This window comes from Musca autumnalis, unplaced genomic scaffold, assembly GCF_047663935.1.
Source record: "Musca autumnalis isolate F117 unplaced genomic scaffold, ASM4766393v1 scaffold_4, whole genome shotgun sequence".
NCBI lineage: Eukaryota > Metazoa > Arthropoda > Insecta > Diptera > Muscidae > Musca > Musca autumnalis.
In genome coordinates this window covers 166995206-167022211 of record NW_027411977.1, presented here as the reverse complement: position 1 = coordinate 167022211, position 27006 = coordinate 166995206, and the positions used below count along the sequence as shown (strand labels likewise).

General features: G+C 34.7%; 1 protein-coding gene across 2 annotated transcripts in view; it reads right to left on the bottom strand.

The window, feature by feature from the left end:
• The window catches only part of LOC141402817 (dynein regulatory complex protein 11), a 442109-nt gene that overhangs the window by 39150 nt on the left and 375953 nt on the right, over positions 1-27006 (bottom strand). For both annotated transcript variants that reach the window (XM_073984802.1, XM_073984803.1), the window contains 2 exons: positions 6311-6894; positions 6167-6248 (listed from right to left, as the gene is read on the bottom strand). In XM_073984802.1, coding sequence (XP_073840903.1) covers positions 6167-6248; positions 6311-6894 — 666 coding nt within the window. The remainder of the gene's footprint in view (positions 1-6166; positions 6249-6310; positions 6895-27006) is intronic.

Here is a 27006-nt window from a genome sequence, read left to right as displayed (position 1 = left end):
TTACTAAAAATTTTGGTATATGTCAATGATTTGGTATAGCCCCACATTACGGTACATACAGATTTAAAAGCAAACTAAAATCAATATATTTTATATACGGCATAACTATTGTGTTTGGTTTGGTATTGTTGTTCTTTTTTTGTCAGTGGCTGAGGGTATATCTCCGCCAGCACAGCTAACTGATACCTTCTTACTTGTTTTACGACGACCACAGTTTCCGCTCGAATTATTATTTTAAAAAAATCCCTCCGTGAATCGTGCTAAAACAGTTGATTTTACAGAAATGCGTTCAAAACTTCTGGTATAGTACAATTGTTCGCGAGTTACAATACCCCATACCTCAGTTTCCTTTCAGACATATTCTATATAACATAAGTGAACTTTCTTAAAATGAAGTGTTTTAGGAGGGGTCTCATAATGTCGACCATAAAAAATTGTATCAATGTAGAAAAATAGGTTGAAGCCAACAAGTTTTTATGCCCTTTCCGATTTCTGGCATAACCTTACATTGCATGGGTCTATGCCCAAAGAAAGAATGAAAGAATACTCCATGGGCAACATAATACTAGTGTATGATTTTTCGATATATTCACTGCATCTACCTAAAAGTGATGGTGACATTTTGAAGCCTGAATTTCGGGGCTTTTTGATTTTTTTTAATAATTCGGACGCGCAAACTCTTAATAGCATTACAGAACTCTTGATTTTACCTCGTTTAATATACATATATCTCATGAATGTACTCCGTACAGCATCCTAGTAATTGGACTCCAAGGGCCAAAATTTGATGCGAAAATTTTCTTAAAAAACATATTTTTTGCGTGTACAATTCACAAGTGTCTTTCAATATACTTTGAATTTTGTTGTTTTCTTACGCGACGGGCCGACGGACCCTTCCGCAATCAATTCCATCCACTAAACCAGTGGATATAGATAGATACCTTGAAAATAGAAAAATCTGCAAAAATATATTTTGACTAATCCTTGTACTAAACCACGATTTTCTTGAAAAACTGTTTCATAAATGGAATCTTTTATACGCGATTATAATATTTGCGAAATCGTGTGTCATCAATTACAGAGATAAGCTAGTATTATGGGTCATTTACCCAAAATAGAATGTGGAGGCACGTTCGCGGCTCTTAAATAACACTGTGCTACAGTGAAAATTTGCAGGGGTTCTGATCCATAAATTCGGTGTTGTGGGAGTCCATGGAAGACGAAAATACCTTTGGTTTCTTTGGGTCACTTCGTTTTTTGATTTTATAACTGTAAATGTAGTGAAAAACCGGGTTTCTTGGATTTTCAACTTTAAACGAACATAACTTCTTTTTTCCGCAATGGAAATTTACAGCTTATTTTTTATTTAAAAGGTGAAAATCAGGGCTTTTGAAAAAGCAACAATTTTTGGATTTTCAACTTAAAACGGACATAACTTCTTTTTTCCACAACGGACATTTACACCCTATTTTTATATAAAAGGTGAGAATCATGTCTTTCGAACAAGCCATAATTTTTAAAAATCTGGTAACAAATGGTTGAGTTATAGTGATTTAAGTGTGACAAAGACGCATTAAAAAACAGGAAAATGCTTTTCCTGGTGCTCTAGGCTGCGTAGAAGACACTAAACTCCGTAATTATTTACTTTTATCAAGAAGGAAATTTAGTTAGCTTTACAAAATGGGGAAAACCAATAAAATCGTTTGAAAAATGCGTGAGTTATGGCATTTTTTTGTGTTTTAACTTTTTGGGTTTTCCTTTATAAAAGTTGTTACCTTGGTGCGTATGATTGTAGTTTGAATTTGTCCAGTTAACAATAACTCACAAGGTACAAATCTTTTATAAAGGAAAAACCAAAAAGTTTACACACTAAAGATGGCATAGCTCACTGCATTTTTCAACCGATTTCATTGGTTTTCGCAATTTTGTAAAGCTAACTAAATTTCCTCCTTGATAAAAGTAAATAATTACGCCGTTTGGTGTCTTCTAGCCTAGAACACGAGGAAAAGCATTTTCCTGTTTTTTAATGAGTTTTTGTCACACTTAAATCACTATAACTCAACCATTTGTTATCCGATTTTTAAAAATTATGGCTTGCTCGAAAGACATTATTCTTTTATATAAAAATAGGGTGTAAATGTCCGTTGTGGAAAAAAGAAGTTATGTCCGTTTTAAGTTGAAAATCCAAGAAACCACGTTTTTCACTACATTTTCCGTTATAAAATCAAAAAACGAAGTGACCCAAAGAAACCAAAGGTATTTTCGTTTTCCATGGACTCCGACAATACCGAATTTATGCATCAGAAGCCCTGCAAAAAAAAATTTGTCCACTTTTGTATCACAGTGTAATCTATTTGAAATAGGTGTATATTGACGTAGTTTTGATGTGTGCTACTAAAATCGGGTGCGCACCAAATTGTATGCATATTGCGCAACTTTTACCCACTTTAAGGGTTTGTGCATTGGGGGATGATTCAATTCATGCCCATGGATTGTATCAGATCATATTACTAGGCAATTCAAGACCTTCTGCGACAAGAACAACAAGAACTCAGCGGAATCTATTAACTTTCTGAGAAATCTCAGGAAAAACGTGCATTTATCGACGCCCAGGAAGGTATATTATCCCCAAAAACGACTTCCAATCTTTTTAAGAGTTGAAGATTTGCAATCTGACACTAATTTTGTGGTTTTTATAAAGTACAATACCTTAAAAACGCAAAGAACTAAACAATGGCCCGCTTTAACGAGCTATAAAAGAAGTCTGACCTTAAATAAAGGCATATTATCTCCAAAATATATTTTTTTCCTAAAATGTATCTCTGACACCCAGAGATATTCGCCAAAACAATAAAATGTATAAATTTTGCTGCTAATTCAATAAAATGTACGGTAATAAACATATTTCCTAGGGGTGAATGTAAACTTTTGTCCCTATCATTTTTTGGTTTTTGTAAACTTTACCGTTATTTGTCTTCGGAACAGAGGTGCTCACACTGAAGATGTGTTTCTCCGTTGCAGGCCAAACGACAACTGATGCTTACTCTCAATTAACGCTACCGTGAAGAAATAAGCAGCCCTATTATGGAATATACTTTTGTTATTAAACCTGTGTACTTGGAATACACTGTGCAACATTTTTAAGGTGATCTTGTGCAAACAATTCGAACTGAGAATTTTTTGAAAGTACAGACCCAAACGACATGAAGCCCTAGTTGTGTTTTGTTGTGTCAGATCCAGCTCGGATTTTATGGCCCCATCTAAACATGGTTAAATATTGAGTTTTTAAAGAAATTCGGGGCTATATCTCTGAAACCAATGCGAATCTTCTTCTGACCTCTGAAGCAAATTTGTAGATAAGGACAAGAATAAAATATTTGGAGAAATAATGAACTCGAAAAACTACATTTATTGATACAAATTTCAAAATAAATGCAAAAATTCCACAATTTTTATACATTTCGCACCGTTAATATTTTCTGAATATTTTCTTTTGGAAAAATGTAATACACAACTCTTCAGAACAAGTCATTGTTGTAAAATGCCTCTATGCCATTGTTTTCAGTACATTTTTCAACGACGATTTTATAAAAATGTCAATAATGTAGTGAAATCCGAAATGCGAGAATAAACTGTTGGTGTGGACTGTGTGTGAAATACGTGCTGTAAAAGATATGATGCAAAATACGGCTGAAACAACATGAAGTAAGCATTTTAAAGTTTCAGAATGTTCTAAAGAATTGTTGAGAACTTTATTTGGAAGATTTTTGAAACAGGTTACTTGGTTCAACTCCCAATAGTTTAGCCGATACTGACCCGAATTTCAGCAATTACGTAAAATTTTCTATATTTTATAGATTTTGATGCCCTAGATGGAGGTTTTCTTATGTGGTTTTTTCCAAAGGATATGTTCTACTAGTTTAGGGCTACAATATTGCTAAGGCCAAATTCCTATTCGTTTCTGAGATAAAGGCCTGATAAATGCAAAAAAGTGCAGATTTAGCCCGGTTTAGATGAGGCCATAAAATCCGAACTGGATCTGACAGGACAAAACCCTACTAGGGTTTTTGTAGTCTAAATATGTACTTTCAAAAAATGCATACTAGAAGTTGTTTGCATTTTCAGTGTTGCATAGTGATATCATAAAAACTATTATATAACTAGCAGACTCCGGTCCGCGTTACTGGCCGGTCGTTATGTGTTTTAATGACAACTTTTCATGGACCTTATGCTTGACAATTCAAAAATAGGTATTTTCTACCTCACTTCTTCGGTCCATTGTCAAGCCGAGGAGGATTTCGTCTGTAGCCTTTCATTTATCTTATTCAGGGGCCTAGGAAAGTAAAATTTGAAGGCTATTCGATCAAAATTGAACAAGTTGTAGCAAAATAGGGAAAAGATATATATGGAGGCTATATAAAATCTGAACCGATATATCTCAGAAGGTTGCAGGGATGGGCAGAATGTTTTTACACATTCGCTTCTGAAGAGATGTACAATTAACGGAAATCAAGAGCCAAGGTGGCAATAGGTGGCAATCAAAAGATCAAATTTAAATTTTTAATTCTTGATAATGGTACTTTGCCCATGTGCAGTTGATGTCGACTTTTTGTACTAAAATGTTATATTTATAGCCCATCCATCAAATACCCATCCACAACTTTTAATATTATCAACAGACATTTCAGAAAATGTTATTTTAAATGTCGTCTAATTTTCATGTGATTATCGCTTTAGATTACCTGGGAAATATTTTTCATATTTAAAAAGCTATAACTTCATTATGGATGCACAAATCGACAAAATTCTTTCAGATTCGTTGTATCGGATGTGTTTACTGTAAGAAAATACATAAACATATGTAAAAGTTAACATCACATTTTTTGATTTTTGTCCACGCGGCAACACTGTGCGGCATGTCCTAAGACCCCACTTGAAGAGAAGTTTTACATGGCTGAAATACTCAGCAAATGTCGCCAACATTACTGAGGGGTACTTTGCCACCGTTGAAAATTTGATGTTGCCTGGCCTGGGAATCGAACCCACGACCTTTAGCGTGCAAGGCGGGTGTGCATACCATTGCACCACGGTGGCACACGAGCTTTTGTAGAAAATATAAAAATTGAATATTAAAAAAAGTGTGCGTGGTCACATTTTCTTTGCATAAAAACCTAAGTTGGGTTATGACGAACATTTCAATAGAAGAGTTATACAAATCGATCCAGCCGTTCTCAACTGATGCCATTACCAATGAACGACATTTGATTTTTATTTATAAGGATATAGGAATTTAAAAGAAATAGTGTATAGGGGAAGTACCCCGCCCCTCCGAAATTCAACAAAATTTGTAGCCCATTTTACCCGGGGCTATCCCTGTACATTCCCTGACAATTTCAGAAAAATCGGTTCAGTAGTTTTTGTAGAAAAGATAAAAATTAAAAAAGTGGGTGCGGTCAAATTTTCTTTGCATAAAAACTTATATTGGGTTTGGCGAACATGTTAATAAAAGAATTATCCAAATCGATCCAGCCGTTCTCAACTGATGCCATTACCAACGAACCACATTTGATTTTTATTTATATAGATAATTATTGTTCTACAAACATCCCAGGCGGGGCAAGGGAGACTTCTCTCATATCAATGAGTGCACCCCGATTCATATTAGCTCAATGATATGGGACCTACAGTTTATCACAGAGTTCGAACGGCGTGTCCTAAGACACCACTTGTAGAGAAGTTTTCATGGCTGAAATACTCAGGAAATTCTGAAATATACTCTGAATGATGTAATATACTCTGAAATTTTTAGTAAGATCTGTTCAAACATACAATCAAACGTACACACTTTTTTCTATTTTAAAGTTATAGATAAAGTAGTTTTCGCTTAAATGAAATAAATGAAGTGAATCGAAAACTACTGTATATATTGCAAAACGATCCTTTTAAGCTCGTAATTTTTTATTACTTTCCGAAGTAAGAACTAGCAGAAAGAGTACTTTATTGATTTGTTTCTAAAGATTACATTACGACAAATTCAACAGTTCACCAGAAATGGTGCAAAACATAGAAAAATCCTGCTTACTTACATTTATTTACATGATACAAACCGATGTGTACATACATATATGTAAATTGATTTTAAGTTACTTTTTCTTGTCCTTCTTACTTTGATTTTTCAACACCATTGCCGCCTTTAATTTTCTGTAAGGGTTCGTTCTGTTATACCATTTCTCGAATTTTTGTATTATCTAAACGACCAAAATGTAAATTTAAAGCACAAGTGTTATTAGCAGGATAAACGAACCAATACCTTATCTTGCAAGGGGAATAATGGTTCTGGTCTTTGCATAAAATAATCTATGAACTCCATGGGATTCAGGTGATTCCTCTTTATTCCCATACGTCTTTTTAAATTCAAAGTGTGTTCGACATTCTTGACTATTTCTCCGGTATTGTATGAACAAAGCACTTTTGCCAAAGCAGTAATTGTGTAATCGTCGTATGCGTCTTCAGAAATGATCTTCGAAATTTTATCCATCCACAAGAGATATGTGGTTGCATACCCCGACTTTGGTACTAGAAGTATCTTTTGAAAAACGTTTTTAAATTTTGGTTTTGCATTCCATGGCGCGTCACTTGTTCCTAACAGCATAATTTTGTCATCTTTCTTAATAACTTTGAGAATTTTCTTGGTTATGACGTTTTGATGAAGAGTCGGATTTGTTTCAATTTGATCTTTTGGGACTTTTTTCCAGAACACTCGATGTGCGTCATCAATAAAAAGAATACTAGGCTGTAATTCCTTTGCAACTTTCATTACCGTTTGAATGAAGTAGTTGACGTTATGGGCAAATTGATATGTTTTTTCAGGGCTGAGATTAAATAGAACTGCATCTAAAATAATCATATAAATAATATTAGTTAAAACACAAGCATGAAAGACAAATAGACGGAGCGATACCCTACATAACTACTTCTGATCATTAGGTGTCCGGGTTAAAACACTTTTTAGAAAAACAAGTAATCTTTCTAATGATGTGCATGTTGCAAAACCTGCTTAGATTTTACGTACACCATGTAATATTTAGGTTGATAAGTTTCAACTTCTCGAGCTCAGTCAATCACGTATGTAGATTAACATCGTCGAACATCTCCTCGGCAAGATCCCTCTACGAGGCCCGATAACGCAGATGCCAACAGGCGAATGGTGCTCTCCTTACTTAACATTTGGAGGTCGATTACACTGTGCAACATTTTTAAGGTGATCTTGTGCAAACAATTCGAACTGAGGATTTTTTGAAAGTACAGACCCAAACGACAAGAAACCCTAGTTGGGTTTTGTTGTGTCAGATCCAGCTCGGATTTTATGGCCCCATCTAAACATGGTTAAATATTGAGTTTTTAAAGAAATTCGGGGCTATATCTCTGAAACCAATGCGAATCTTCTTCTGACCTCCGAAGCAAATTTGTAGATAAGAACAAGGATACAATATTTGGAGAAATAATGAACTCGAAAAACTACATTTATTGCCTCAAATTTCAAAATATATGCAAAAATACCACAATTTTTATACATTTCGCACCGTATCTTCAAAACCTTTAATTTTTTCTGAATATTTTCGTTTGGAAAAATATTCCCTGGAATGTAATACACAACTCTTCAGAACATATCATTGTTGTAAAATGCCTCTACCTCGTTGTTTTCAGTACATTTTTCAACGACGATTTAATAAAAATATCAAAAATGTAGTGAAATCCGAAATGCGATAATAAACTGTTGGTGTGAACTGTGTGAAATATGTACGTGTTGTAAAAGATATGATGCATAATACCGCTGAAACAACATGAAGTAAGCATTTTAGAGTTTCAGAATGTTCTAAGGAATTGTTGAGGGACTCCATTTCCAATACCTTTAATACTATTGATATAAGAAAGTTTTGATTCAAATTTCGTCAGCCTACGTCAAGTGGTTCGACAGTTAAAGAGTTTTTACCCAATATTTGGGTAAATACTCGGGTATTTACCCAAGTATAAACTGTCCATTTTGAAACGATTTCACAACCTATACCCAAGAATTGGGTGTAAGGTGTTGTATTGGCGATTCAATATATGTAGTAAATACCCAAATAAATACCCACAAATGGGTATTTACCCACCCACCGTGGGGGTAAATACCGGAGCGGTATTTACAAGGAAAATCTTACTGTACCGACTGCGGTACGCTACGATTTTTTAGTGAACCGACTGCTGTACAGTACGATTATCGTTGTATACCACTGGTCGGTTCACTAAAACATAATGTACCGGTAATGTACCCTCCATGTGTGTTTTATGAATTGTGATGAAAAATTGTACATATGTATGATGTTGTTGAGAATAAGGGCAAGAATAGTAACTAAAGTTCAAGATTATATACATAAATTAAAAGCACGAATGCGGTAAATTCGTTCGGTTACGAATTTTGAGAAAATTAGCGTAAAATATGAAAATAGGTAAAGTGTCCAATCAATACATATTTTTAATTAATTCTATAAGAAGTTTTAAGTGAACCACCTCCTATTAAGCCATTCGGTTTGCGGAGCAATAAATGAAAAAAAAAACCAAAAAGAAAAACAAAACAACAGCAGTATCAATTTCGTTATAATAAAAATGGTTAATCCTTTATTTAAGAAATATTGTTCGTATAAACAATATCTGTACCTTTTGTTTACAAAGTTGTTGTGGACGAATATCCAAATTTGTGGTGGACAAAAATCCATCTTATTTCTTTAATCGACGAAGATCGAATGACAACTCTTTATTTAGCAAGAGAGAATAAAACAAACGATGGACACTGCAAAGTGGCGCCAATTTTTAGTACATTCTCATTAGAATTTGACATCTTCACTTTGTGCGAAAACACAAAGTTGCACTTATGCTAAATGGTCAAGTTCTAACGGAAGAAATGAAACATCATAATTTGAAAAGTGAATAGAACTATTCGCAATTAAACAGTAATGGGTCGATTCCGTATTGCGAGGCGAGTCATGTCGCGGCGTCTATCGTCTCTGTGACAAAATTTAAAAAAATACACTACGTAAAGCGATAGAAAATAATCATCGATAACAAGTTATCGGTGATGTAGCGGATCGTTTTTTGTTTTGATTTCAATAAATTAGAAAAAATATCAGAACAAGTTGTACACAAAAGTTATAGTTTTCTATAACTTTTTTTGGTTTCCAACATTCATCAAAATAATTGTTAATTTTTAAGGTTTAAAGCAGCGACGACCACAGAAATACAACCAAAGCGAAGACATGCATGAACGTATGAGTGAAAAAAGCAACAACCACATTATGTTTTTGTTTGTTTTCATTTATTTACACTGTACGTGAGAGAAGCAAATGCAAAAACAACTCAGTGGGCGCCCTCACTATACGATCTAAGCAAAGAAGCTCGTCCCTGGTTTAAAGCCTATTTTCGGCTTCCAAAAGACGCTGTTATTTATATAGTAGAGGCATTAAAAAAATTACTTTAATAAAACCCACAGATCAACAGCAATACAGCCACTCCATAAAGTGTGTGTGTGTGTTTTATTGCAGAAGGAAGCTTTCAAAGATCACATGGCAATGACTTAAACTCGGGATCGCTCAGCCCACGTTGTATTAAGGTATTAAGTGAAGTTGGAGTTAATAGAGGAAAACTGTATAAAATTTGGATTGTTTCCAAATTAACAGAAAAGGAAAAGCGTAAAAAAAACTTATTTTATCCAAAAACAAATTTCCCGGGCTTTGTCGGATGCATTGACGGAACACACGTACATACATATATGGGACCAAAGGAAGAAGTTCGCCATTTATATCTGGATAGAAAAGGATATTTTAGTTTAAACGTTTTGTTGACAAGTACGTGGTAAATTTCTACTTCATTTTGAGGTTATTATCATCCCATGTCTCTTCAATTCCGTAGATCGCACCTGCAGGATTTGAAACCATATTAATTTGCAGTAAGTCTGCTACCGCTTGCTCCATTGACGACAAAGATATTTCTTGTGATGGTCCACCTCCTGTAGCTGTAATGTTCTTCTTATTTTGAGACATTTTTTCTTTAGTTTGGATTTAAGTGAGTCCACACTCTGTGCCATTCATCTGGTGTACGAGTTGATGGACCACAACTATGTATTTAATTGCTCCGCAACCCCCTTCCACACCTCATCAAAAGTGACTTTAGTTTCGCCACGTTTGGGTGGGATTCCATTTTTTCAACCAGCATTTCAAATTGCATTCTTGTAGTAATTTTCACCATTATAAGTACTGAAACACCAAAAACGTATATAATATTAAATAAATTCACTTAAAATAAATGAAAATGTTACTTACGTTTCAATTTTTCGTTTTTATTCGTTAGTAAAAATGTACGGCGACAGCTAATTTGTTGTCGCCGGAAAATGAACATTACGGCGACAACATTTGACGGCTTCAGGCGAATATTGCCGTACGGAATCGAAAAATTGAATTTGGCAACGCGACACGACTCGCCTCGCAATACATAATCGACCTATAAGTATTTCTATTTACTCGCTTTGAGAATTTTTTATTATGGACAGAGTCCTTGTAGTCAATGTACATATTAAAACAAAGTTTTAAAATATTATTTGTTCCTTAGTAAAATAATTATACAGTGATAATGCATGTGTCATAAAACCATTTCTATGAATGGATAAGAATAACTTAATATGTTGGTGTCATAAGGATGTTTATTTGTTAAAAGATTTGTTTGTTGTCCAATCCACATGAATTTTACCGGTTACCAACAAAACAAACACAGTCGGATCACTAAAAAATCTTAGCGTTCCGGTGTTCGGATGACTAAAAAAATTTCGTACCTGTAGTGTACCACACAGGTGTGCTTTGTGAGGAAATGTTAATTTTTCTAGTGTTTATTCCTGCTGGTAGAAAAAATACGTTTGGCCCAAAAACATCAATGTGACACAAACACGTGCCTTATAGTCCAGTCAAAATAGACATTGAAATAGCAAAAATTCCCACAAAGCTGAATTTTGGTGGAGAGCTAGGGTTTGCCATTAGAAGCAATGTCCTAAAAGTCCCCATCGATCCCATGTGTGCAAAAAAAATTATTCGGGGTCAAAGGTCAAAATTTAAGGGTTTTTAGGTTTTCGGTTTTATTTTTTGAAAACGGTTGATCTAATCAAAAAGTGACTAAAGTAAATATTGTAGACAGAAAAATTATCTACAAGTTTGAACCTTACAATTTTTTTTAGAAGGAACCATTCTTGAGATTTAGCTGTTCTAAAAAACATATGATTTTTATGCGCTTATAAGGGAAATATGCACATATTTAGACGAACCGGGTAAAATAAGCGTAGTAATCGGGTCTGTCCCCCAAAAAATATATATTTTCTTGAAGAGCGAAATTATAGCTATCTTCTAAAAAAAAAATCCAAGAAAATCGGAGTGTGTTTAGTAGAGTTATTCAATGTTAGAGTCATTTTATGCAAAAATAGCCCGTTTAACCCACATGTATAATCGAAAGCCCAACGGGAACGACCCCAACGAAAACTCTCCGATTTTTTCAAGTTTTGTTCGAAGGTAGGGATTGTTGCGCTGATTACGGAAATGTATAATTTTCAACGGTTGCGGATCCGGTTCGCCGGTTATTAGACCCGAAAGGCCAAATTTAAAAATCGGGTTAGACTCGGTTCTACTGAACCGATTACTGCAAAGTGGATATCGTTTGAAAGCTTACGGAAGTATCTAACACATAGTGTCGTTACTTTAACCGGTTCGCCTCATAATGTACTTACGCGGCTAATTTTTTATTTGACCTTTAGATCGAGATATCTCGAAAATGGTAAGTCTTTTTTAAGAATCATAAAGACAAATCTTGTAGACAATTATTGAATCTACAACTTTTACTTTAGCGGGCTTTTGCTAAGTATTACCGTTTTTGAGAAAAATTAAGAAAACTGAATAATGCCTCCAAAAATGACCTTTGACCCCGAATAACTTGTTTTGCACACATGGGATCGATGGGGACTTTTAGGACGTTGCTTGTAATGGCCAACCCTAGCTCTCCACCAAAATTCAGCTTTGTGGGAATTTTTGCTATTTCCCCGTTATACGCATGTCTATTTTGACCGGACTATTATTACTTTATACAAATATTTTGGATATACATATGTACAGTATCGGCCAAAACTAAAGCACCCCCTCAGTAAATATTTTTGAAATGATAATTTTTTTATGAAAACTAAATTATAAATTTATATTTTATTTTTCTTTTTATTTATTTATATCTTTATAATTGGAAAATACAAAAATAAGGAATTCTGAATTTAATAAACAAAAGTTAAAATTCAAAAAATGTTTTAGGTCGCAAATATAAGCGGACAAAACTAAAGCACCCCCCCATTTTAGGTACAACAAAAACTATTGAAATCAATATTTCGTTGCGTATCCTCTATTCTGAATGACACATTCACATCTTTTTGGTATAGAAGATACTAAATTATTAATTACTGCAGGCGAAATAATTGATTTTCGGAAAATTTAGCTTAAATCCTCAAAATACTGAAAATCGGAAGGTACCGTTATATGGAGGCTATACCCAAACGTGGACCCAGGTCCACGATTTTTGGTGGATATGTTTTGTGACCACTAAGAACCCTAAGTACCAAATTACAGCTAATTTAGTAGGAAAATGTGGCTTAGATATCCGAAATACCGAAGATCGGAAGGTACCGCTATAAGGGGGCTATACCAAAACATTAGCCGATATTGTTCATATTCATCCAAAAATGATGCTACAGCATCCACTAGTCAAATACAATACGCTAATGTTTAAAAATTAGCAAAAGAACGAATTGCAGAAGAACGGTAGACGCCGGCTTATTCAGTCGACGACCAGCAAAAAAAAAAAAACCTTTCATATCGACTAAAAATGAAGGAGCCAGACTGGCATTCGCCAAGACCCATTTGAACTGTTTTCCGATGAATCTATGTTTAATTTAAAGTATTTAGATGGTAAAAGGCTTGGACCAAATGGGCAACCGTTAAATCCTAAATATTGCAAAGACGCTGTAAAACATGGAGGCGGAAGATTTTTTGCTGGTCGTCGACTGAATAAGCCGACGTCTACCGTTCTTTTGCAATTCGTTCTTTTGCTAATTTTTAAACCTAAGGGATTTAGTATTTGACCAGAGAATGCTGTAGCATCATTTTTGGATGAATATGAACAATATCGGCTAATGTTTTGGTATAGCCTCCTTATAGCGGTACCTTCCGATCTTCGGTATTTTGGATATTTAAGCCACATTTTCCTACTAAATTAGCTGTAATTTGGTACTTAGGGTTCCTAGTGGTCACAAAACATATTCACCAAAAACCGTGGACCTGAGTTCACGTTTGGGTGTAGCCCCCATATAACGGTAACTTCCGATTTTCAGTATTTTGAGGATTTAAGCTAAATTTTCCGAAAACCGATTATTTCGCCCGCAATAATTAATAATTTAGTATCCTTTATGCCTAAAAGATGTGATTGTGTCATCCAGAATAGAGGATAAGCAACGAAATATTGATTTCAATAGTTTTTGCTTTCAAATGGGGGGGTGCTTTAGTTTTGTCCGCTTATAATTGCGACCTAAAATGTTTTTTGAATTTTAACTTTTGTTTATTAAATTCTGATCTCCTTATTTTTGTATTTTTCAATTATTAAGATATAAATAAATAAAAAGAAAAATAAAAAATAAATTTATAATTTAGTTTTCATAAAAAATTATCATTTCAAAAAAATTTACTGAGGGGTTGCTTTAGTTTTGGCCGATACTGTATATAACACAAGCATTGTTCCAACAATACGAACTACGAATTTTTAGTGCTTCGACTTTGTGATTGGTACCACAAAGTAACAGGCAAAAGTCCCATTGATCGGCACACGACTTATTTTTATACCCTCCACCATAGTATGGAGTTATTTTTATACCCTCCACCATGCATGGAGGGTATATTAAGTTTGTTTTTTCCGTTTGTAAGGCATTGAAATAATAATTTGCGACCCTATAAAGTATATATATTAGGGTGGGGCGATTTGTGTGGAAGCAAAAAACCTTAATGAGCCCTTCGCGTTTCTGATTCCTGGGATTGAACTGAGCAAAAAATTATGAGAAATTCCTTTATAGGTTTTTTGTGGGGTTTTTCAGACATAAACCACTATAACTTAGCCATTTGTTAACCGATTTAAAACAATAATAGCTCATTCAAAATACATTATTCACCCCTTTAAAAGGAAGAAGGATCAAAAGAACTCCGTTGTGGAAAAAATAAGATATGCCCGTTTAAATTTGAAAATGTAAGAAACCCAGATTTTCACTACTTTTACCGTTTTAAAAAAATAAAACGAAGTGACCCAAACGAAATAAAGGGATTGTCGTTATCCATGGATTCCAACACGATATAATTTTGCATCAGAACACTTGAGTATTTTTCGGGTCAAATTTTGTAGCACAATGTCATTTATCGACATTTTCGGTAAAGTTTGCACATTCTTAAGGCCAAAACTGCCTGAAGGAGCGTTCCAATGCTTTTGCGATGTATTAGAAAGTTTTCAATTACTGTCTTGGCTTCAATGTTTGTCTTTGTGTTGGATCGAAAATCTCAATGGTTTGGCTGTTATATGCCAAAATATCCAAAAAACGTCAATAAAAAACTTAAAGTCAAAATCGGGAGGCTCAATTTTCAAGTTAGATATATGGTCCAGTGGACTTTTTTGCTCAGTTCAACCCCAGGAATCAGAAACGCGAAGGGCCCATTAAGGTTTTCAAATCGACCCGGCCTAATATATATTCTTGGTCAGGAGAAAATTCTGAGTCGCTCTAGCGTCGGCAAAAATTGAGCTAGTGAGCTGGAATTTTGCACACGGGAATCTTTTTTTCATAGGCAGGTCAAGTTCGAAGATGGGCTATATCAAAAAATATAGATAGAAAAATACCCCTCAGTGGTATTGGCGACATTTCCTAAGTATTTCAGCCATGTAAAACTTCTCTACAAGTAGTGTCTTAGCACACGCCGTTCGGACTCGCCAATAAACAGTAGGTCCCATATCATTGAGCTAATATGAACCGGTGTGCACTCATTGATATGAGAGAAGTCTCCCTTGTCCCATCTGGGATGTTCGTGGAAAAATTATTATAGCTGTAATTTCGCATTTAAGGCTCTTAAAGGTCACAACACTACTCCACTAATAACTGTCAACATAGGTCCATGTTTAGGTATAGTTCCATATAACGGTACCTCCCGGTTTTCGGTATTTTGAGGGTTTTAACTACATTTTTAAACCGAACTAGTTGTTATTTCGCATTTAAGGTTCTTGAAGGTCACAACACTACTCCACTAAAAACTGTCAACATAGGTCCATGTTAAGGTATAGCCCCCATATAACGGTGCCTCCCGATTTTCGGTATTTTGAGGAGTTTAGCTAAATTTTTATACCGAACTAGCAGTAATTTGACATTTAAGGTTCTTAGGGGTCACAACTCCTTCGGAGAACCTGTAACCCCCATTGGAACTATTCCCCAGATATGGGTGGTAAGACGGAAATCAAATACGTCTCGCGAACTAACAGTAGCTAGGTCTGTCGTTAAGTAAAGTGACAGCAAACAGCGTATGAACCCCAGTAGGAGAGGCTGAAACTAGACGCAAAACTATAAACCCTTCAGAAGGCCTCGGAAAACCACTAAAGTAACTCTCCCCCGAAAATCATACAATATGAACAATGAACAAAATACACGGCCCTCAGTCTTCGGCCAAACAAGGGTGCTACTTTACCACATTTATAAATTATTGTATGATCGCTTATCTCCGTATAACGGATTTGCCAATCATGTTTATCTTGTGCCTTGCTATACGGACGTGTTTTAAAATCGCTCGTCATTAATATTCAGTTATTCACCTTCCTGTATTAAATAAACGATATACTAACGTAATTAACTATTTAACAAAGAGCTCCCACATCGAAAACATTGGAATACTCAAACATTCTTGTGTCTGCATCTTATTTTTTGCAAAACAAAAAGTGAAGATAAAGTTTTTCTAGTGCTTTGCTTTGTAATTTTTTTATTTTCACAACAACAAGTTATATATCAACTACACAACATCAAATTGTTTGACCATTGTCACAGCAACAATTTTGCGTGTTCCTCTTCATCAGCCGTTGTACTTGTCAACAAGCAATACGTCATCTAACATTCTGTTGTTTGTGTGCTTTCTTCATAGGTCATCTTACATTCCGTTTACAGCACATTTTACAAATCATCCTGGCTGCACCTTCTTTGTACTGATCTACAGTGGTTCCTAGATTAGCTAAATTCATTGTATCGCCCTGTTATCATTTGCTCCTGTTGCACATACATATCACCTTGTCAATTACATCAGAGTTCCAAAATAAACAACACCTTATATCAGGGTTCGAAAACAAACAATACCTTTAAAAAGCCGTTTTAAATTACAAACTCATTATAATGTCTTGTTTGAATAAAAATTGCAAAATTAAGTCTGACATGGAAAGGATGGTAACTTGTTGGTTGTTTCACGAAAATTGTCATATTAAATGTAGTGAAATTTCTGGGCTAGTTGCTGACGCCATTTCAAACAACAGGGGCGTTCATTGGTGCTGCGTGGATTGTAGAAAAATTGGTGTCAGTTTTTACCGATTTTTCCAATCGCAAAGGAAAGTATTTCTGGAAATTCAGGATGAAACGGCTAAACTATCAAATCGAATAGATGATTATGGAAACTTGTTTCACAATTACAAGTTGCAAAGAAATATGAAATCGCTGCAATCATCTCCGACGTAAGTCCGCCAGGAACTTAAACGATCCTTCACCTGCAAATCGCCCTTCTCTATCGTCCAACATATCCTCATAAAATTCAAAAAATCCTTCTACGTCCAATAATACCATACCCTTAAACTGTCCTACCAACAATGACTCTAATATAGAGTGTGAAAACATACCATTGAGTTAGGCTGGAGCTGCCAACAATCCTCCTGCTTCCCTTTCAAATAATGAGCACACTGGTATAGTTACTCTTAGAGCCGTTCCGCCGAAAAAATATATTTTTATCGAGACTTACTGTTGAATCTCTTGATCTTTTTATTATATAAGTTACGGAATAAAATTATGACAATGGGAAAAAGCATGATCAGCATATTCCCACAGTCATTGTCATTCCCACCGGTAACATGAACCAGTGGCAACGGCAGCAGCCGCAAAGGCAACAAACATTTTAACATCAGTCATGCCTTCGCAGCTCAAACAGTATCAACGGAAAACCTACCCCAACTACGTCAACAACATAAACAAAACAATATCAACAACAGCAACAATAGTTTGTAGTGGAAAACATAACATATTATAAATTCATTTTATAATCATTATAAAAAATATTAATTTATATAATACATAAATTAAATTCCACACAACAACGTTCAATTTCTTCATTTAAAGTTACTGCTTCTGATGACATATATTACCAGCTTATTAATACTGATTTTTGGCCAGAAAACACTGTTGTTCGTGAATATATATACAGGGAAAGACAAAGACCTGCTAATAGTGGCTACATTCCTCAATATAACTAAAATGTTTAAAAAAACTAGGTACTTTATCCATTGCATATCACAATGTCCATGGTATTCGTACTAAAATATCGAAATTGTATGCCGAAAGTTTTGCCCTGGATTACCATATCAGAGTAATGACTGAAACCTCGTTAAACGAGACAATTACGAACTCAGAAATTCTGTCAAACAAGTACAATATCTTCAGACGTGACCGAGGAAGCAATGGTGGTGGCGTACTTATAGCTGTCTCTACTATTTTCACATCCGCATTATTGGATTTCGACTCTACACATAATATCGATTTTGTTGCCGTTTAAGTTAAACACAATTTAAAAAAATGTTTATAATATGTTCTTATATGAAAAACATAGCCAAGCGTTTAAGGCTGTTTTGCAAAAGGCTAAACCAGAAGATTTGATTTTTGTACTGGGTGATTTTAATGAACCAAGTATTTCGTGGAATTTTTTACCCGAGGGCAAATACCTAAACCCAGCGAATATACAAAAATCTTATGAAGAATTCTTCGATACACTTTTTGATTTTGGCCTCTTTCAAGTAAGTTATATTCGTAACATCAGGCATAAGTTACTAGACCTTATATTTGTAAATCAAGTCGATGAATGTTACATTAAACGAACTGATCCTTTAACATTCCAAGAAGATCTTTACCATCCAACTGTTCAAATAAGGGTTTCCTTTCCAGCTAAGAATAACATTGAACCTACAAGTCTAAATGAAAAATCCTTATGTTTTTGCCAGAGTACGTAAAAATACTTTAAATAAAATTTCCAATCGTTTCGTTTCGTATTTTCCATAGGAACAATACAAAACGAAACATAACCCTCGTTGGCCGAGCTCGCTGTTTAGTTTCGTTTTGTTTACATTCGTGAGTACGAACAAAACGAAAAGCGAAAAGTACTCAACTCCACAACAACAGATAGAAAACTAAATAGTATATAACACATGTGAATAAATCAAAAACGTTTGGTGGTTGATAAAATTCACTGAGGTATGCTGATGCTAACTTATAGGGTTGTTAAGCAATCACATGTGTGTGTGTGTGTGAGTGTGTCATTGACCATAACGCACGGCAAACGTTTCCCAAAAATACTTGTCGTTTCGGTGGTGAATGAAACAACTTGGCAAAGCATAGCCGAAGTTACATTTCACCAATCGTACGGTTTCCATCTTTTTACGTTGAAAAGTTTGTGTTTTTGTTTTGGTTGTGAGAATGAAACGATTCAGAGAAGCTGAAAAGTTTGTTGCGTTGTGTGATTGGTACGGGAATCGTTTTGTTTCTTTCCGTTCATTGGTTTTTGCTAAATAAACTATTTACAGTTACTGGATTTGTTACAGAACCAGTGTTCTGTATGGCATGACCTCATGTCTTACACTTATAATCTGAATTGCGGCATAGATATCTTTTATAAAAAGATATATAAATACATTGATATATGCGTACCGAAACTGTTTTATAAAAAGCTGTCTGGACCACCAGGGAACACTAGAGAAATACGAGGCGAATTAGAAAAGTTTGCGGCCTAATCAACACGCAGTGTCGCCAGTCGTCATTTGACTTTTTTTTTGGAAAGTGTGACAATTTTTAGCCTATGTACAGTACAGTCAGTACAGTTTGACATACGACCATGTGTTGTGCTGTTTGCAGTGACTTGAAAAAATCACTTTGCAAAAAAAAATGGAATTTACTTGTGAACATTTTCGTCCGATAATTTTTCACAACTTTGGACGTGAACAATCGCGGCAAGAGTGCATCGATCAAATTAAATCTTTGTATGTCAATAAATGACCATCACATAGCACTATGAAAAACTGTTTTAATGAATTCAATCGTGGCCGACATTCGTCAAAAAAAAAAAACGAAGTTCTTAAGGGTCGTCCAAAAACGTCGTTGTTCCAGAAAAAATAAGCCGTGCGTGAACGTATAATGCAAGATCGCCATGTTATGTACCGTATATTAATATTGTGTACCATTTATTCCACCAACTAACATATTGCATGAACACTTGGCGCATAAATTGTTTTTGTCGTCGGCTCCCGCGTTGATCGGTGCAAGAAATTTCGAAAAACTACGATCGCGGTGATTTAAAAGACGTTTATAATAAAAATGCAGAAAATAATTTCGACGCGATCCGAGAGGAGCTCTTAAACTTTACTTGTTCCGAATTTTCGGTAAAAGCTACTCGAAGGAGTAAGCCGTGATAATTTATATTCGAAGCCGAACTATATCTGGAAGGAATAATACGATGTGAAAATTTTTGAACAAATCGATTGATCTCTTCGATAGTTATCGTTCACAGCATATTACAGAAAAATTTTGAACTTTTGTTGGGTAGGTACTCAAAGAATTGGACCGATATGGCGAACATAAACTAAGTTTGGGCAAAATATTAGGAATTGCAAAATTTGCTTCGAATCGCTTGATCCGTTCAACAGTTATCGTGAGTACCAGCCAGACAGTCCGACAGACAGACGGACGGACTCTAAATGCTAAATTGACTCCAAATAATCTGAAACAAGTTTCGTCCAAAAATACTTGAGGTTTAAAACCTTTATTTCGATGAGGCACATTTTTGGTCGTATCAAAGTGTATATCAGGAATATTGTCAATTATTTCATATTCCATTTCAGAAAAAAAGGATAATTTTTTTTCGCGCTACATCAACGATTTTTGATATGTAGGTTAAGAAAAAGATTCCCAGTACGAATCTGGTCGCGAGCCAATTTTTGGTTGTTGCGGACAAAAGTTATGGCGCTTTTATTTCGCTTTTTAACAAAGAAAATATTATAAAAACGCTAATTATTTTAATGAGCACAATTGTTACAAAAAAGATCTCTCGAAGTGACTTCAGCGTGTAGATTGCATAATACCTGCAAAATGGTACACAGAATTCGCGGAATGTACATAAAATTGCTAAATCATGGAATATAAGTCTACTTTTTTCAAAATTAAGGCCCATTTAGTGGTCATATAATTACATAAAAAATTGTTGTGGATCCAAACTTCACGGCGTATCAAATGGGACTGCAATCATACAGATTGGTGTTATAGTTTGGATGTTACAGCCAAAATAAGCACATATTTTGGTCAAAAAATAATTTTTTGTTTTAAAAAATATTTTTTTCACACGCATTATGTAGTAGAAAATATTGTAAACATTTATAGGAATACTTCCTTCATGTTGCTTAAATCTCCCAACAAAATAGACGGATTTTGCTTTATTGACATTCATATTAAAGCTTTCCCATTAGGGAAGCTAATTGGGTTGATGGGGATATATGTCAAAACTTCTGAAATGGAAATAGAGGTCAAATAACCCATTTTTATTTATATGCATTTTAAAATACGTGTAAATCGCGTAATTATCAATATCATTTTGTCCGCATGTGATTTTCATGTACAGCAAGACCATATCTGTTAATTTGTATATATTTTTCGAAATTTAATTTGGAGGCTAAGATGTAGCATCAGCTGCATATTAGCATTAAAATACCTATAAAATATCGCTAATTTGCGCAAAGTGCATACAATTTTTGTCCGCATCCGATTTCAATGTCCACCATGAAAATCTACATCGAAATATATCTATTTCAAGGCGATCAATTAAGAACCGTGGATGTAGCATCACACACTATTTTTTGGGATAAAATGAATGTAGCTCCCTTATCAGTGAAGTTTTCAAAACTCTGTTTCCGCTAAAACGAAGATGTTGTATTTGTTGTTTCATTGCAGTGGAAACGAACCGCAGAAAACGCGATAAAATACGCGATATTTCCAAAAACAATTTTAGTTGATTTTTCTACTTTGGACTTTCTTGTAACTCGCGTTTTAGTGGATGGATTTTCACGGGGAATGATTTATTAGATCCGGAACGTAAAAAACTAAAATGTGCAATCAAGTACGAGGAAATCGAATGATAATTGTAAAAATTAGGCCCGAAAAATATGATTTTTAGAAAAATGTTCACACAAAATTTCCGTATTTGGATGCAGATTTCTATGAAGCTGTGTAGACTACATTCACGACACATATATTAAATAACTCAGAATCGCGAGTTCTACAATCCTATATACGATTTTTTGTAAAACCTGTTTGTGGAATGAAATTAGAAGAAAATGTCAAAAAACACTGTAAATCTGGCTTCAAAAAGTCAGCATCATTTAATGGTAGAAGCAGTTCAAATTTTGAAAAGTAGTACATTAGTGAGATGATCCTTATTTAGTTTGCTTCTACTTTTACTCTGACAGGAAAATCGAGAGAAGTGTGGTTTACTCACAAATCGAGAGAAAAGAAAAAAAGACATGGTGGCTTCAACCCATTTTTACCCATTTTTTAACATCAATATAGCCACAGCTTCCACACAAATTATCTTTTAAGACCAATATTTTTTGCCACGTCCAACAACATTTCATTTTATTTTTATTTAATTTGTATAATATAGAACCACAAGTCGCTTATTCTAAAAGGGTAAACCTTGGCTTCAGCTATGTTAAAATTTCAAAAATATTGGTGATATGCCCTCGTCAGCCTAAAGGCTGAGGGTATAAAAATTTGTGGCTATTGCTTCTATGGTTTTTCTTTAGTGATGCCAAAATGGCCGATATTATCGATATAAAAAACTATTCGCGATATTGGCGATGTTCTGCCAGCTCTAGTTTGAACTCAACTCTAACCAATCAATATCAATTACACTATTGGACAGTACAATGGTTTTAAATGGATTAAAAAAATTAAAATGTGGCTATGATTATGGACCCGATAAGATCCCAAGTTGTATTTTACTAAAATGTGCTGAAGCCTTTTTTACCTTTAACCACATTGTACAACGCTTCGATCAGTCAAGCTGTCCAGATGCCTGGAAAAAATCATATCGTCTGCTCCGTCGGAAAAGGTCGTAAGTCCATCTGAATAAATTTTTCAGGAGGAAGAAAAAACATTCCAACGCTTTCTGTATTAAAGATTTTGTTATGGTCGTAAGGCAATATTCTTCGTTTATTTATTCCGCTTCAATATCTGCACTTTGTTTGATAAAATTCCGTCGCGTTTGGGAGATAATTGGATGTCTTTGGACTTACGACCTTTTCCTTGTACAGTTTTGTATTTTTGTAGGGACTTACGACCTTTTCCCACAATTTACGGACGTTTTTAAAATAAAATATTTATACTTTACAAAACAATGTGGAAAGGGTATTGTAAGTTTGTTTTGTCCAATATTCGTGTAACATCGCGAAGTATTCGTCGTTGACCCCCTCCCCTTGCCATTTTTTCATATCTTGACGAGATAAAGCGATCTAGCTATGTGCGTCCGTCCATCCATTAACAATTGTAGTAAAACTCCAGGCCTCAATTTTGGGCCGATCGTCACGAAATTTTGTGGAGAGGTCGGGTTCCGACCAGAAGTGACTCCTTTAGATGTTGGTTATAATCGAAAGGTGTGAAATGGACCAAATCCTGCCCTGTAGATCGCAGTAATATTCCGATCGGAGCGACATTTTTAGAATGATTTGAATTTAAGACAAAGAATAAGCTTGCAATTTAACATGGTAATGAGATAATTATTAGCGGTTTTAATGGACCAAAACTTTTGGGTTAAATCTTATATATAAAAGACAATGTGTGTATGTTTGTATGTTCCGCATAGACTCAAAACCGGCTGAACCGATTTTTTTGAAAACTTCAGAGAATGTACAAGGAACAACCGAGGTGAAAATAGGCTTTATATTTTTTTGAATCTCGGAGGGGGCGGGGGCAGGCCCTATTAAAAAAACGCTTTTTTGCAAAAGTTATGAAAGTATCGGTCAGAAAGTAATTTGCGATTCAACGTTTGTTGAATCTCCGACCCTAAGTACTTATTCCATGTAATTCCATGTAATTTTCAGATTATTCAGATTAGGCTATATATTTTGATGAATTTCGGAGGAGCGGGTTACACCTGTGCCATATTTTTTAAATGCGCTATATATATAAAACTTACCAACGCACTATAGGTCAAACGGGCCATTTTATTGCCCAAAAGTCTTAAAGTTAAAACAAGTTTAAGTTAATATAGCGTTTAAGTTAATATAGCGTTTTTAGATTCAGGGAGAAAAATGGAACAACTGGGCCAAAAAATTAACCCTTTATGGACCAAATACACAACTGGTACCTTAACCCTTTGGGGACAAAAACTGGAAGGTCTGTTATTTGTCTACAGAATTGAAGGCATCGACGTCCGATATGTTCAGAAGATTTTTTGTTGTGTTTCGTTTTAGTTTTAATGTGAATATGCCTTAAAATTATTACCTTGAAAATCCCACAATATGACGTGACCTATTTTGACTATAACTGTATATATTTATAAAAGATTTGTAAATAATTTGACTTTAGAACACAGCAGAATGCTGTAGACTCCAATTTGGCTAACATTATTTGGTAAGAGGTTTAACCCTGACTTCAAAAAAAAAAACAATATTATGGAAAATATGGTAACGCAAAAAAATTGTAAAGTTCTTGTCGAGCAAATTTACGCAAAATCACATAAAATTTTCTGCATTCGGCACGAGTTAATGAACCAATTTCAATTTTCACTTACATTGCCGAACGTTGCCGAGACTTTAAAAGCGTACCTAACCTCAAAATGTTCTACTTTCTTCGAAAATTCAAAGTTAACACCCATTTAATAACTATTTATACACATAAATGATGATAGGAGGGCATTTTTGATAAATAGATATCGAATACTTCCTTTTAACCAAATCGTTACTTATGCTAATATTGTGATTTTGTTTCACCCTGAACGTATACAAGTAAATATATTTCGTTAACAAGTTTTTAAAGATATTTTGATAATAAATATTTGGCAGCCTGCCATGTAACGGTATAATTTCTCATACAAAAACAAAATTTATTTTTATTATATTTGAAGTGTTTCTTACAAGAAAGTAACACAAAATAAGTGAAAATACAAAGTGCGAAATCTGACTTTTGGCCAGTAAAATGGGCTGTTTGACCTATAGTGCAACGATTCCGTTTCCCCAATCCTGGGTACATACATATTTAAGCAATAAGACCCGACCACTCCACTTTCTTAAATATGCTACAAATCAAAGGAAATACCAGATGCTATGCATAACGATGCTTTGGTCTTATTGGAAAGCAAGTGTTTAGATTAGAAGGCAACATATCGATAGCTATAGTTTTATCAGGTATATAATATACATTTTAAGAAGGTGGACACAGTCGGCATGCCTCAAGTCTCAAGTTAAAATTGCATGTCGACACCAACATTTCTGAAGATTTTTATACCCTCCACCATAATATGGAGGGTATAATTAAATTTGTCATTCAGTTTGTAACATATCGATATATTCAGCGGAGACCCTATAAATTATATATATTCTTGATCAGAGTAAAATTCTAAGTCGGTATAACCAAGACCGTCTGTCCGTCTTTTGAAATTAAGATAAAATTTTTAAGATAGATCTTCGTGATTTGGTTTAGAAGTTTCTATTACTTCTAGGATGGTTAGTATTGACGCCTTCATATAGCCCCCATAGAACGGTACCTCCCGATTTCCGGTATTTTGAAGGTGTGGCCTCAATATTCCTCCGAAATGGCTGAAATTTGGTATTTATTCTAATTGTAGTAAAATTTAATACCACTCAAGGTGGAGGGCATATTTAACGACGTTCTTATTGTTATTGATAGTCACTTGCATATTCCAATTAATTTGCGATGCAAAAAAGGTAACATAAACTGTTTCAAGGGCCAGCAACGTGGACCGGTTCGGCTAATATTTAATATAAAACATGACACGTTGTACTTACGACCTTGTATTTTTGCCTTACGACCTTTTCCTTCAATTAAATTTCATGATTAATTCCGTTAATGTACGTCGTTTCTTAGCTACATTGTAATCCCAAATAGTGTTCTTTTTTGTCTTCCCAAGTATTTCTGCCCAACTCCCTGCATCTTTTGTTTTTGTCTGCAAACCATGTAGAATCTTCAGCATGTAATGTCTTCCTGCGCTTAGGAAGTTTGTCATCAGAGCTTTCAGAATCACCGTGAAAACCACAGGGAACTAGACCCATGAAACCATCGTCTAATTCCATTCCAAATTCATACTGCTATTTGTTAGCAAAAACCATGATGTCTTCTTAGTATAATAACATTTCAATCAGTTAGTATTTTAGAATCATTTAATAATATAAACATTGCACTTACCCGTCCGTTAGAAGGTATTACTTTATTGAGTTCAGAATACAAACTTATCTCGTTATATGAATAAATTTCCCTAGAGAAACCACAAATTACCAGTTCATAAAGTTAAGTATGATATACGACAGTAAATACAGTAAAAATTTTGATTTTTTTTTTGCAAATTTTTCTATATATGAGGTTTTTGAACACACACAGCATCCCAATTTGTATCAATGTATCAGTTCGCTTATAGGGGAAAATAGACTTCAAATGTAAATTTTCGTTGCAATATAGAATTTATCACATTTTTGTTCAAAAGTTTGGTCCACAGGCTCCGCCAAATATCATTCGATTATCATGCAAAGGTGTAGGCTAGTTCTTTACATTTTACCCCAACCATGGATGACGTTAAACATTATATGTGAACTACATTAGCTGTAGTATTTTATTAAAGTATACATTTACCTGTGGACTTACGACCTTTTCGTACTCAAACTTGTACGTTTTGTGGACTTACGACCTTTTCCGACAAGGGCAAAACATATAGAAAAACGCGACATACTACCATTTTTTTGTGTCATACGACGTGTTTTGACTTGTACTATAATCCTGTAACAAAAACGCGATTCCAAAAAAAGTGGACTTACGACCTTTTCCGACGGAGCAGACGATATATTATTCCACTCTTTAAATTGGGAAATAAATCTGATGTTTCAAATTATCGAGAAATAGCAAAAATTTAGTGTGATTCTAAAGCTTTTTGAAAAAATCATCACTGATAGTTCTCTTGAATCTCCATATCAACTTGGGTTTCAGAAAAAATGCTCCACAACAACTAACCTTCTACACCTTTCCACAATAGTCAATCGGGGATTTCTTCAAGAAAAGCAAACCGATGCTGTTTACACGGATTTCAGCAAAGCTTTCAGAAGTGTAAACTGGATTTCCTCGTATCTACAACGAATAATGCAACATGTAAATTCTAAATACTATATCAAAAGGAATCGAGGTTACTGCTGGAGTCCACAAGGCAGCCATCTAGGACCACTTCTGTTTTCCTTACTTACACTGTGTGTAATTTTTTGTGTGATAGAAGACGAAAAATAACAAGACACGTGTCTCGGCGTTTTTCCCTGTTACTTCGAATTTCGCGGTTATGGGCCCCCAAAGACCTGAGGCCTTGATGTCAAAAA